We start from the raw sequence: 15310 nt of genomic DNA, 5'->3' as shown, positions 1-15310 counted from the left end.
ATATTTATGTAACTTTTTTAAGTTATAAAATTGCTAATTAATTAGTAATTTATATTGTTGAATAATACATAATTTATAAACACATATTATTTACATATTTTTTTAAATATTTGACAATTTATTAGCACATATTTCAGATGTTTTAGCACATAAAAATCCTATCCCTAATGATAACTACAGCATAAGCCTTCTCAAGTTATTTTTTTTTGTTTCCCCTCTAACGGTGATTTCTAGATCCACCCTTCGATAAAGAAACGAAAAACTAAATATAATATTTTAAAGAAGCCAAATGACTTGAGATCGAAATAAATAGGAATAAGACGAAGTGTAACATAAAAGGCGATGATTTCAGTTACATAGATATAACAGGAAATACGTTTATACACATCCAGGAATTTAAGCTATTATTATTGTTTGAGAAAGTTGCCCCCTCAAATTTGAATAGAAATTCACGATGCCATCTAGTGGCAGATATATGAGGCAGTAGGCTTGGGTAGCCATCTTGGTCTTTACAATACAACGAGAAGAGTAACCAGCATCTCAAGAGCCGCATCATTTTTGGCTGAGATGAACAATTCACGATGAGTGAATAAACACCCCACTGAGTCAGGATGAGAGGACCTAGCACAGCAAAATAGCTAATTTTCAAGCTCCAAAGATCTTAATATCTCACAAGTCAATCAAGTAAATTGTAATACTTTTCATTATTCTATATAATCAATAATCGAAATTGAATACTAACATAACTAAATAACATTGTTAACCTTTTGGCTCATCCACATGTAATTATTTATAATTTTAAGAATAGAGGCTCATTTCCCTATATCACCATTCCGTATTTATTTTAAAATCCATTAAATAGAGTCCACTCCACTTATTACAATCATTAGTAATACCAGGATATTACAATTAATTTGGGTAATATCCCCCAACCTTTACTCCATGGGAATATGTAAAATTATACAATTATTATAAGAGAAATTATGAACATGTTGTTCTTGCACCGTGGTACTAACTGATATTTAAAAAATAATATATATATGTAAGTATAAACTACAAAAGTTTGTTTTATCTATAAGAATTCTCTAAAATATTTTCAGCAAATTTATAAATTACTAACGATATGTTGTGGTCTAGATAAGGCATGCTTTCGAGAGAAATGACCTACCTGTGGTAAGGCACTGCCAAAGAGCATCTTCACAATAATTATTTGTTTTCAACTAAGTCCATTGGGCTCATTCCTGAAATAAAAAATAAATAAATTAATATTATTACAAAAAAAACTTATAATCAGAAAAATATTTACGGAGGAAATAAGGTACCGTTAAAATTGATTGTGTCCAATAAAAACTTGAAATAATATGGCTAATTTGACAAGGTAGCTAAGCGAAAATTGCCGAAACCAAACTATTTATATCTGTATTATTCACTTTTTAAAGAAGTTGTAGAAAGGAAAAATTTCATGTTTACTTTATGTCTTAATCCGACCAAAAGCAAATAAGATATGATAGTTTTATTTATTTGAAAATCATTAGTACTGCATACGTCATTCTCAAAACGTAATAGAGAAATTCATTTTAGTTTAGTAAACAATATAAAAATGTAAATCTTATACTTTTTTAGGAACGAGCTTCATTTATTTTATCTTTTTTAGTCTTTCGGCCAATTCAGCCATCCTCAAGGACAATACAATTTTTTGTATGACCTCAAGGTCATTAATTTTTTATAATTTTATTTATTAATACATAAATTTAATATATTTTAAAAATTATAATAGAGAATGTTAACTTTGATTAAAAGTTTTAATTTTTAATTTAATGTGAAGAATTGACAAAATAGGATAATTTGTGGACTGAAATTAATGACCTAGGCAGAATAGTCTCCACAAGGTTTTTGAAAATTGATGTGTTTCTAAAATTGTATTATGATAGTCCTTGTGGATGACCGAGATGGCCGAAACGTCGAACTTATAAAGAAATATAAAGTTTTGAGACTAAAATGGGATACAATTTATTTATTTAAACAATTATTAACATATGCATGCTATTAAATGAAGTAATATGACAAATTATCGAAGTTAACTATACATCACAAGAGAAAGCTTTGTTAATTGGTTAATGGTCAATCTTAACATTAAGTGATCCTGAAAAAATATAGTATTTTGACGCAAGATTTTAAAACTATAATAATGGATCTTTACAATTAACCAAATACTGAGGTTGTAAATTTCAAGACAAACAGAATCCAAAAATCGAACAAAAAAAACAGTCCTTTCACAGTACGCCGTCTACGACTTCTCTCTGAAACTACCTGACCGATTGTTCTGAGATCGCGACTAAATGTTCAGTATCTCTTTAATAATAGTTTGATCTATTGATGTCAGAATTAACTTCAAAATATGGAATATTTAAAAAAATATTTTGTAGTCATGTTACTCCAAGAAAGAGTTCAATCTCAAACTTAATATTCTGGGCATGTAGTTTATGTACTATTTACAAAAAAAATAAGCCCTTGAAATTTTTACGCCTTGTTGGGACAATTTTTCAAATCTGATAATTTTCAAACTCATGTTCATGTTTGATCCATATCTAACTTTTCAAATTTTTAGGACTTCAATATTTATACAAATAACATTTTTAAATAGGAATGAAAATAGGAATATAAATTTGTAGATAGATCTCAAACATAAAATTTATACAGCAGTATGATAAACAACCGGGGATTTATCTAAGGGCTGATTTTTTTTTAATGTCTGCAAACCACAGATTAAATTCCTTCTTGGAACAACATTCCTTCTATAAATGAAATTTAGTGATATCTGTATCAAATTTTAAGGTGGATTTTGACTGAAACAGTTATATTAGAATTTCATTAAACGTGTAAAAATAGTATTTCTCCACATTAATGTCGAAATGAAAAAATAAAATATCATTACATTATATAACAGTCAGGCAGCATCATTGGATCTCTTGAAATGGATGGAACTCATTTTGAAATTAATTTAATTCCTTATATGAACAAAGGGGATAATTAGGACTTTAGGTACTAAATATTACTCATTAACTTATAATTAACTTTAGTTATTAACTAAAGTCAATTAACGTTATTTTAATGCTGTATATTTTTCTTTACTAAGACACTTTGTTATCCCAAACCAGTGATAAAATATAAAGAACATCCAAAAAAGTTGAAACATAAACAACTTCATAAATCCTTAGTAAAAAAAATAAAATTTTTACTAGCTGGTTCATCGAATTGTTTATAGATTTTTCTAATTTAGTTTCTCTCATTCCTTTAAGATTACTTCTCTAATGAGGGAGATAGTGGTATAGCACAGTGATGTTTTTTTTTATCATATATTCATTTCTCAATAATACTTTTTTCTTTCAGGAGAGATAAAAATTACTACTCTTCAAGTCAAAGTTTTTCATACATTCTCAAGCAAAAATACTTAGTTAACAAACCAATAACGATAAAACCTCATGAATGTTTTTTTTTTTTTTCGTACCCCCCTGACAAAATAAGTAATTGAATATATAATACATATTGGTAGTTATGTATATGTATATCTGGTAGTTTATAATTACATTACAACTACCTATATGTATGTATTCAATTACTTATTTCTTCAGGGGGGTACGAAAAAAAAAATACCTTCATGAAGGTAATCAATAAGAGTTGAGCAAATATTCTAGATTAATTTCTCTTTCATTGGAATTAATTTGTAGTTAATAAATTAATATCTTTCAAATTTATATTTAAAAATAAAATTTAATATTAAGAAATAATATTTTGCAATTAATTAATGTAATACTAGATTTCGTAAGTATCCTGTCCACGCCCTATCCTAGTGAAGAGATTAATTTTACCTAGGAAGAAAACCAGCTATACAACCGTTATATTGAAATCTATTTACCGACATGTATAACTAACATTTCAAATCCTCATTTTGCAAAAATGTTGATTTATTTTTTCATTTCACAAGTGCATTACGGATGCGAAACGTGGTCTCTTTCACTAGAGGGAAGGACAGCGCCTTAATGTTTTTTAAAATAAAGTATCACGTATAATATTCGGACCGAAAAAGGATGAGTTAACCAGAGAATTTAAAAGGCAAGAAAACACTGAATTGAGGAAACTGCACCTGGTAGATATAATTTAGGTTATGCCAATAAGATGACCATGTAAGGTTGCAGGGTTTAGTAACGAAAGGATCCATAAAATGTTAATAGATAATTTTTACATGGTAATGGTCCGAGGGGTAGAACGAAGCGTAGTTGGACTTGGATTTAGACGCGCGAAATGGGGTTGACCTGTTTAAACTGAGATTACCATCGAAGCCTAAGTATCGGCGTCGAACCTTAGGGTTCGCTGAGCATTTTATTATTATCTTCTGCACTTACAATATAAGAGTTCAATATGTATATATATTTTTAATAAATAGTTCCATAAAAATAATTTAAATCTGTACGAACGATAGCTGCAGATGTACACAATTTTTTTTTTATTATTATTTATTTAATGTAATTTACAACTGAACAAAATAATACAATAGGTAAATATGTAGTATGTTTCATATACACTTGAAAATCTTGGGAAGGAACCACCCATTGGTGGTACTTCAAACATTAATTTAAATTAGAAGGTCCCGTGGCCATCTTCTTTTCAGACGCCTCGGAGGATTATCAGGGATTGTTAAGGATGAAAGATTAAGAATTAATGGGTTAGGATGGTTAAGCAGTTTGGAATGAGAAGACGCATATCTGTTTTGGGTCAAATCTGCAACGAATGGGATGTTAAGGCCTTTGTGAATGAGTTTATTTGTGACGTAATAAGGAGCATCAAGGATTTTACGTAGGATTTTGGATTGTAACGATTGGATGCGGGAAGAATTTGATGGTTTGGTGGAGCCCCAGAGCTCAATTCTATATGTCCAAATTGGTCTGATTATTGTAGTGTATACTAATTTTTTGTAGTGAATGGGAAGTTCAGAGCGTTTGTCAAGTAAGTGTAGTAGCAATCGGAATCTACGAGCAGTTTCTTGTCGTTTCAGTCTTGTGTGTGGATGTACACAATTGAAATCGAAAACAACATAATTACCTATAATTATTTATTATTATAAATAATTTAAATCTAAATTGTTTTCAGCGCACTCAATCGACTTCAGCCTGAGTGTAAAGAGCTTGTTAATTTAATAGCACTGTTAAAACTTAGGATCACCAAACTGGTTTTACGTTCCATACCTGTTTTTCCGCATACGACTGCCATTTTAAAGATGGTAAAAACTCGTATCGTAACTAGCCTAATGAAATTTCTTGCCCTTAGTTTTATACGACACACTCCAAGGTACTTTCCAGACGACAGAGTAAAACTATTTTTTATATGACAACCTTCACATCACCTACAACACCTGGCACCTCGCAGTCGAAAGCAATACGGTCTTAGTTTTTTTTTTATCGATTACTTATTTTATTTCTTTGTAGCAAGAATCGATAGTGACCTTCACATTCCACACCTCAAAACATTTCAATAGATAATCCGTTCTTATCTCACTTTGATGGCTAAAAGGGAAATGGGATTCACCATTACTCAATCCAGGAACATGTTTATGAACACAGCTGACATCCTAAACCACGCTGTATGTTTCGTTCTCGTTGACTTTGCTGGGTCCCTCACTATATTTTCTTCAGAATCAGTAGTCTTTTTTTTTTTCCTTTTCTAACGTCGACTCAAGACTCCCTTTGGAGTCCTACACTGCCCCTGTTGTTATATTATAAACGAATGGAGATGAGGATGTAAATTGTTATTATTTATTTAATTTTAAAAATCTACTTTAGATTCTGCCATACATTTGCACAAAGCCTGAATAGTAGCCCTATCTAGATCTGCTAGTCCTTGAAGGAAAAAGCTATTGTTTTGGATGAGGGGATATTTAATCCTGTATTTATCATATCTACTGCAATTTAGTATAATATGTAATGGGTCCTCGATAAAGTTGCATGTCGAACATTTATCATTTTTTTTACCTTTAATTAATGTCAAGCCGCGATTTGTACGACCGTGGTTCATTCTTAATCTTGTAAGTAGGACTATATCTTTTCTGTTTAGCTTAACACAAGTGTTAGAGAACCATGGGCGTGGAGAGACGTTAGGTTGGATAGTGAAATGATCTTTACCTTTCGAACTTGACTCCCAGCCATACCTATCCTGCCATTCACTAATGAAGTCTTTTCTTAACCATCTAAAAATTTCCTGTAAAGGCAGTTTCGCATTTTCCACTCTACTCGAACACCGTTTTGTTATCTAATCAGCTCGCTCATTGCCGTATAAACCCACATGACCTGGAACCCATTGGACCTTAAATTTGTTATTTGATGAACAATGAACTTCTTCTATTATGTTCTTAATTAGGTAATATGAAATATGTTTTGGATGTCTATTTTGTATAATCCGTATTTATTTCTAGACCTAGTTCCTTACTATATTTTATCAGCTTCGTTTTCAAGGGTTATAATGATTATAATTAATGCATAATCACAAGGAAAAACCAAACCCTTCACACTTCTTGAAAGCTATTAAAGGAGATACTTTCCATGAAGAACATTAGGATGGATAAAAGTTTTGTAAATTCTAACTTTTAAGTTTTTGGATAGAAGGCGCAAGCTAAGCAATTACGAAATTGAAAAATAACAAGCATTTTTCGCCTTTAACCTAGCTTTTATATTCTCATCAATTTCTTTTTTTTTTTATTAATCGTAGAACGTAAATACTTAAGGTAAAACAAAAGGCTCATTATCTTGAGGTAAACTAGTTTTATGACTGGGTCTCTGTGAGGGGACTGTAACAACGCAATCGAAGTTGTAAGGTACACAATTTAGATATGGCACAACACAAAAGGTTCGTTGGTCAGCTGAGTGCTCTTTTGTTGGAACTACACTTTTAGGCTCGGTAATTATTGTTTAGGTGTCAGGTCTCTGATTAGGAATAGGAGGTTTTCAAACATGAAGGGAATTACAGTTTTTAGTGATAGTACACCAGCGACCATATTCATGCTAATAAATATATATTCTTTGAAATAAGGCAGCGATGAAGTTAAAAGTTAATTAAAAAACGAGCAATATAAATAGACAATAGGTAAACATCTATTGATTTATTTTTAACTTTTCTTATTTATATCTTATGATCCCATTATATAGTTCGGAGGTACAGTAAATTAATATTCTATTGGTTTTGTATGAAATTTTTTGATCTCTAATATACTATGGTCACTTTATATGCTTTCGGAAGTGTAGATAATAAAAATGCTAAAAATATAAAAAATTTAAAGATATCACGATTGCATATAAATTTATTTTATCTTTTTGTATTTCTAATATATATTAGCGTCAATTTCTTAGTTTTATTATGTACAAAAATCGAATATACTATCGATTTTAAGATCGCGGGCTAGGCTATTTCTTTTCTTTTTTCTACCTTCCTGATTTATGATATATTATGATTTGATTAAATAGTTCTAAGGTATAAAAATTAATATTCTATTGATGTATTTTAACTTTTTGGATTTCTAATATTATGGTCACTTTATATGTTTTGGGAGGTGTAGGAAATAAAAATACTATACTGATTCAAACAAAGATAGTATAATCTCATGTCAATTAATATTATATTTTCATATTTAATCAAATTAGCGTCCTATACTTTCGTATATAACGTCCTTCTTAGTTTTCGTATTTACACAAATTCAAAAAGCTAAAAATTTTAAGGACAGTGACAAATAAAACCCTCTGACCTGGTTTTTGTTTATTCAGCCGTCTAATGAACAGAATGAGAGTTAAGTTGGTGACCAAGGTCACGTTTTGATTATAACACTGCCACAGCATTTTAGAATCCCGGAGAGATGTGTGAAAATTTAATATGTATTTTAATGAAACAAAAATTGTTCTAGGATAGCAACGGGAATGATAATTAAAGTGCTCATGGGAAGTATTGTGTTGTAAAATAAGTTCGTAGCGTTTTTCAATATTTCAATTTAATCCTCTCTGTGTTTATAAAATCATGTTTACTTGGTCAATAATGTTTACATATTCTAATAAACGATTAGTTAAGGTGATTTTATGGATCAGTTTCAACCGAGACTCCTTATCTTTAAGTGGTATTTTGCTTGCTCAAAATGGAAGAGAAAAAAATTTATTTTCATCAGTTTATGATTTTTTATTTCCGAAAAGGAAAATCCGCTGCACAGACGGCTAACAAAATTTGGAGTGTGTATGCGATGGTGCCTTAGGAGAAAGCACCGTCCGTAAGTGGTTTGCTCGGTTCAGAACCGGAAATTTTTACTTTTGAAACGCAAACTTTGACTCGGGTTGTCCTTCAACTGCTGATGATGACCAAATTCAAGCATTGGTCACAGACAGCCCTCACTCTACGACACGGGATATCGCTGAAACGCTTAACATATCTCATGCAAGTGTCTCAAATCATTTGGGGGCTAAAATCGCAGCTTTAATCGTGGGAAGGTTTAAAGATAACAAAGTCCCCTGATTCTCCAGTAGAAAAAAACTTATGAACTAAATTTATATAAATAGAAATGGTGGAATCTTTGTCCACAATAAACGTTTTTAATTACTGGACAGGTTTACATACTATTTCTTTCTGAAAAACAAGAATTAAGTATTACGGATTCTAGCAAGCTATATTATAATCACAAACAATTTAAAAAAAATTTAGTCGGAGGTTATAAAAATGGTAAGTCGGTTTGAATTTTTTGAATATAGTACTAATATTGATGCACAGTGAGGGTTGTTAATGAAAAATTATTTATGATACTAAATCATAATAATAAACTGTACAATAATTTGTAACAATCTATCAATTGCCTTTATTAAGTCCATATACATCCATAAATATAGTAATAGCGAAGCATTAAATAAATATTAACGTTAACTAGTATTAAATAAAGATTTTTACGAGCGCATTGATCATAACTCAAAGTTGTTGAGAAAATAATTTGAAGGGCTCTCTCTCTCTCTCTTACCCCACATCTTGAACTGCCTTAGGCTCCACTTGGTCAAATACGGCACTGCATAGCGAGTAATGTACTAGAAAAAGTAACTGTCGACAGTAGGGCCATAACACATAATTTATATAATATTGTATTTCCTTATCAGGTACTTAGCCAACGGGCTACTCTTTGGTATTTTTTGGTACATTTCTTGTGTATAAAAATGCATTTTACTTTATGTCCCAATTTACCGTGACCAAGGGAATGACAACTATAGCATATTTTCTAACACGGTGTATCTTAATAATGTTTGCATCACTGTTAAACTGAAAGAGCATTTAAAAAACCATCTTCCTAAACAACCATGAAATGCCCATTAGCTCAATCACTTCTCCAATTTCAGTTATTTCCCTGCATAATTAAGTTAGCAGGACATATTTTGTTATCCAAAGAAAAAAATCTTTACCGTGGTGTGTCGAAAGATACATAGAGCTATATATCTAATAACCATTAGGAAGGTGAAACAGAGAGTTCCATAAGAAAAGAGTATATTCCAGACCTCGCGCCATAGTATTACTACTGTTTTCATCCATGGCCCATTTCCTTCAAGAAAAATTTCATAATTTTGCAGAAGTTGAAATTGTAGTGGAAGAGCTCTTTGACAGCCATCCCAAAGAATGGGATAAGCGTGGGTAGAGAAAATGGCTAGCAGATGACTAATGACAGTAGATAACAATAGACTACACTTATTAAGTATATATACACCCCATTACATGTATAAATCTACCATAGTATCGCTCATAATTATTTTTAATAAAAAAACATAACTCAACAAATATTTGCATTGGGACATAAATACATGTATGGAAGAAAATAAATACATTAAAATAAAATTAATAATTATAAAAATGACAGCAATGTCAAGTAATAATTGTTGAAGGAAATAAATACTCATAAAGTAATAAATACACAAATAATAGATATAAAAGGTCACTATGTTTAAGACAGATATATTTGTATACGTCTTAAAAATAGAGATAAATGATAAAAAAATAATGCTTCATAGCATTATCTTTATTTTTGACAGAATTAATATTAATATTCGTGTATACCATACTGAGAAGTTCGAGGTCCGGTCGGTTTAAAACAAGGCGATTCTTTATCACCTATCTTATTTAATCAAGCACTAAAATACGTCATTAAAAAAGTTATACACACCGAACATCACAAATGATTTGACTGTAGGTGGTAAAAAACAGGAATTTGGGTAAGCTGATCATTTGAAATAATTGAGTGTATTGAGATATTGAAAACCAATATCTATATTAGTATAGACCAAAAAAAGATAAGTAGTATTGATATATCACATCAAGATAAAATAAAGGGGTCCGAAATATATATATATTTTTTTTTAAATCCCTATTACTTCAATCAAAATCTATAGAATGCGATAGAAGAAATATATTAGTGAAATGCAATTAGTGAGTGCAGTCTTTGGATAAGTAAATAAAGAAATCACTATAACGTTAACCAGTACTAAAACAAGGAAAACAATCTTCATGAGATTAAGTAAATTTGGTTATTATTCAAGTGGTTTTTATTATTATTATGAACTATATTATAATAATAAAAAAAAAAAATAGTCTAAAATATAAATTTGGGTTCAGATGGATGGATTTCTAGTTTAGTGGGGGAAAGCATGAAGAATCTTTACATTTATGCTTTCTTCGATTCATCATTTGCTACTTTAAATAATTATGAAAATTCATAACTTATATAACGTGCTACTTCTCCTCCCTCTCTTGTTTTAAGGTAACACGGCTTCAGAAATAGAAACATATATCATTAACATACCCCTGTAAATAACCATGTACACTCCGATTTTTAGGCTCACTCCATTCCAAGATATAATTTCACCACCTCCACTAGATGTTAATCTCCGAAGGTTTCCTTCTTACAGAGACCCCAAGACTAAAACAAGATGGCCCCATTACCAGCTTCCATAAGTGGGCAGCGCCGGTAGTTCTCTCTTCCATCAAGAGAATGAAATCGCCAATGGTGAAGATGTGAGAGATCTCAACTTTCTGAGTGGATCCTCTTTAACACTCCTCGTTACTAGAAGGTGAAGTACTTCAAGATCGGTTTGCGTCCGTCTCACTATTCAATAATACTCAAGCAAAGACTAATACTTCAACTCAATCGGTTATTCCAGTATTTATTATAAAAATTAATGAATCCTAATGAAATTAATAAAGAGCTGTTCGAGCTGCAATTCGTTTTTGATTTGAGCTGCAATTTATTCCCCGACTTAGTAGACCCCGTTCCTTATTTAGGTCCTGTGAAAAACATAATTTCTGGAAAGCGAATACTGGTTTCCATATTTGGCGTGATCAGAACCACTGAATGCATCTCATGGACTCACAGTAAAAAGAGTAAATACTCTAGAATCTATGAAATTCTAATTACTTCTACGTAGATGACTCATTGCTGTCACTACACACAGTGATTAACGACGAGGAAAAAAATGTTCGTCTGTGCTACTTCAACTAAATACTTGTTGGCTTCGATGCTAATTTATTTATTTATTTATTAATTTACATTCCATTCAAAACAAAATTTATTTAAATTTTCTGGAACCTTAATAAATTTTGCTGGAAAGCTTCATAGACAATCTTAAATTGTTTGTAAATTTAAATTCAAGTATTCCGAGCTATGTTGTATTTTTTTTTTTCGAATAAATTTTGTAAAATAAAATCAATAATTTTTTACATTAAATTAAATTTGTACCGCTACAACCATGAAGGTTTAGTAGAAGGTACTTGGTAAGTACTGTTACTAGACCAAAGGTCGGGCAAGGAAGTGATTCGGTCAACCACTCGATTTTTACCCTATGGTACCCACTTCAGATCGACATTTCTTCCCATTTTGACAGATTCTTCAGAATCATGGACGCTGACGAAGAAGCATCAATCAAGGATACAATTGTCAGAAATGAGATTCCTCGGAAAGATTGAGGGAAAAACAACAAGAGACTGAGTACGCAACACCACCATCAGGTCGAACCTCAATACTAAGCCGGCCAACGATGTGATAGAAGAGAATCGACTGAGATGGTTTAGACATCTTCTGCGAATGGAACCAAAGAGAATAGCTAGCGAGGCCTGCTGAGCCAAAGTTGAGGGCAAGAGAGGAAAAGGGTGGCCTAGAAGAAGTTGGGAAGATGAGATAAAAAGCGACTTCCAGAGAAGAGGACTTCAATGGAACAGAAGGCGCCTTGCAGAAGACCGGCAGAGCTGAAAGAGGGCTCTATAAACTTCCTCCTCACACTGATTGATGCGGTTCAAGAGGATTGATTATGATGATGATGAATGGTACCCACTTAAAAGGCTGGGTGGACCTCAGGAGGTCTCAATAACCTACAGGGTTGGCTGCAGGTGTAACAGAAAATAAATATCTGTCCAGCCGATTTATCATTTATGTTTTTATAATTATGATAATTTTTGACATAAATAATTTCATTAATTCTTGTATTTTATACTATATTATATTTTCTAAGTAAATGATGAATTTTCTTGTCAGACATCTCGGTGGATTATCGGCAACACAAAACAACAGGGTTTTAGTGAGTAGAACTTAAGTACAGTAGTAGGAAAATAAGATCATTGTCAATAAATTTATAATTAGGAACATCAAGAATTTTAGTTTAAAAGGATTGAATACAGAAAGCTAAACTATCAAATATCAAATGTCCAAGCATGAAGCTAAACTCCCTACGTTAAAAAAGGTCGGATTGTAGCCATGTAAATGAGTTTTTAAAATTAAATTTGAAGTTTAGATTTTTTTTTTTAGTTAATGTTGAAAAAGTCAGAAAAAAAAATTCCTTTTGTTTAATCTTGTAAGAAAAAATCTCATTTTTTCCGTATTTTACTAACTCCAAAGTTTTTTCTCCTACAAAAATTCATGAGAAATGAAGTTATAGTACATTAAATTCGCTTTAATAATATATTCAATTTTATCTTCAACTTAATTATACATGAAAAAACAAAAATAAGAATCTTTCATTATCTTAGTCTCCTATGAGCCAAAACTTTTAGTATATTTGCCTCCTGACCAATCGAAGCGAATTCCTATACTCAACAATTGTATTCTTTCGATTTCCTTCTATAACCTTTTTTCTTTAAGATTCATTGAATATACTAATTCCTACCAAGTAACATATGGAAAATATCATATTTTTATGAGCTTTAAATTTATTCATAAACAAATGTTTAACTTTAACTTATATACATTGAACCCCCCAAAAAATACTGACAGCATCATATTTTGCATTGATAACATCTGGTCAGGCGAAGGTTACTCTTAAAGCTCCAGCACGCACAAAGAAAAAGCGGACAGGGCACTGTGAAGAAATAAAAGAAACTTGCAATATGCGGATTTCTTACGTCTATGTAAAAAAGCGAAACTCCGTCGACCATATCTCCTAAAGCCTACCAAGTAATCATTACTAAGTATTCATTTAGAACGATATATACAAACCAAACTAAATAAAACAGAATATAAATTAACAAAAAAAAAACAAGATATAAATAAATTATAAAAATGATATCTATAAAAAACCTGCTAAACCGATATAACAAAAACTGATTAAATGATAACACAATAAATTATACACAAGATAAAGACAATTAAATTTAAGAAAAATAAAATTGGTATATCTCTATGGATGTTAAAGCTCAAACCTTTGGCCATCAATTCATTTAATTTTATTTATTTAAGCGTTTCAACATAAGAGAAAAAAGAAATACAACTTTCTATATGTAAGAAGCAAACATTACTCATTCATTACTTATTTCCCGATAGCGAAATGATTGAGGAGAAAAGATAAAGAATTATTTTTTTAAACATGCAGTTTGGTTGTAATTCCCTTCATAACTTTCTCACTTCATTTGTAAATGTGTTATTATTTGTTAGACGGCTAATGTAGAAAATCTTTCTTTACTTGAAGTAAACAGTAAAAAAGATGAGACACTGTGTGCCAGTTCATTTTAATATTAGCATAATTTATATATTCTTTTAAGCACATACAACAAAACCAATCGATGTAATGAATTCATTAAATACCACAATGTTTACACATAACAAAATAATTCGTAGAAATGAAAAATTAAATAAAAGCAACAATATTTTAGGTCTATTTATGCTTCATTCATCATTGTGTGGTCATGTTATAAATAAAACGTTTTTCTAAATTGATTTAAAATAAAAATTACAGATCCATACTTTAGAAGTCATACACAGTTAAAACGTAAATTCATTTGTTCTTATTTATACATTTGCTGGTATACCTAATCTTATTTCAAACAACAAACCGGTGGAGAAAAATTTATCTGCTTTTATGACCATGACTCTTCATGTTTGGCATTTTAAAATCATCTTTGTTTGTTTTGTTTTTTTTTCACAAAAAAATATAAACATTTCTATATGAAAGGTTTCTTTCTTTATATGGGAGCGCCCCGACTGAAATTCCAAACAGAACAGGATATGAACCGGTCCTCCAGCGTTGATGGTATTAACAAGTATATGACCCCAAGTGCATACCATTTACCACTCAGGCGTGGATTCTAAATCCTTCTTGTTACACTACAATGATTTTAATCATACTAACAGTTTGAAAATTGTTTAATCTTATTAAAATACGCTGAAACGAATTAAAATTTGAAGAACTAACCAAGTTACAAATAATTACGTGGAACACAACTCAGAGAAGCGAATTGTGTATTGCAGGGCAGGTAGTAACTAGTTTAGTCATAAACAAAGATATTAATCTATCACTTCAACAACTGTCGTGGATTTTGTTTAGGTAGATCATTCTGCGCATCCAGAAACTTCTAATTACAATATTCCAACCGACAAAGTAAAGATCATGAAATACTATTTCAGTATCAAACAGTAATATAATATAAAAAATTCAATTCCATCAAAGGAAATCTACTTTAGAAAACAACTCTTCGGCAATAGGGTGAGGAGAGCCAAGACATGTGTTATAATTATCGCAGTGTATGACTAACCCAGGGGTGAGATTAGTCTTCCCAGAAAATTTTTAAAAATTGGACAGACATAGCAAAGTGGTGTGATATTCGTTTTTCACTCATCTAAAAAACTTTAAATACGAATTTGGATAGCATATAAAATAAAAAATAGATAAATAAAATTTTTGGCTCAAGATTTCCGCAGACTGAAAAGACAGGAAACTGCACGTCGATTTCGACTATTACAGCACTTACTAGACAAACGGTCTAAACTTCCAAC

General features: G+C 30.9%; 1 protein-coding gene across 1 annotated transcript in view; it reads right to left on the bottom strand.

Moving 5' to 3' along the window:
* The window catches only part of LOC106684245 (facilitated trehalose transporter Tret1), an 87037-nt gene that overhangs the window by 62449 nt on the left and 9278 nt on the right, over positions 1-15310 (bottom strand). The window contains exon 2 of the mRNA XM_067051205.1: positions 1169-1241. Coding sequence (XP_066907306.1) covers positions 1169-1195 — 27 coding nt within the window. The 5' untranslated portion in view covers positions 1196-1241. The remainder of the gene's footprint in view (positions 1-1168; positions 1242-15310) is intronic.

Source organism: Halyomorpha halys, unplaced genomic scaffold, assembly GCF_000696795.3.
Source record: "Halyomorpha halys isolate HHAL.00 unplaced genomic scaffold, Hhal_1.1 Scaffold559.1, whole genome shotgun sequence".
NCBI lineage: Eukaryota > Metazoa > Arthropoda > Insecta > Hemiptera > Pentatomidae > Halyomorpha > Halyomorpha halys.
The sequence above is the reverse complement of the archived record's forward strand: the minus strand, read 5'-3'. Positions and strand labels throughout refer to the sequence as shown.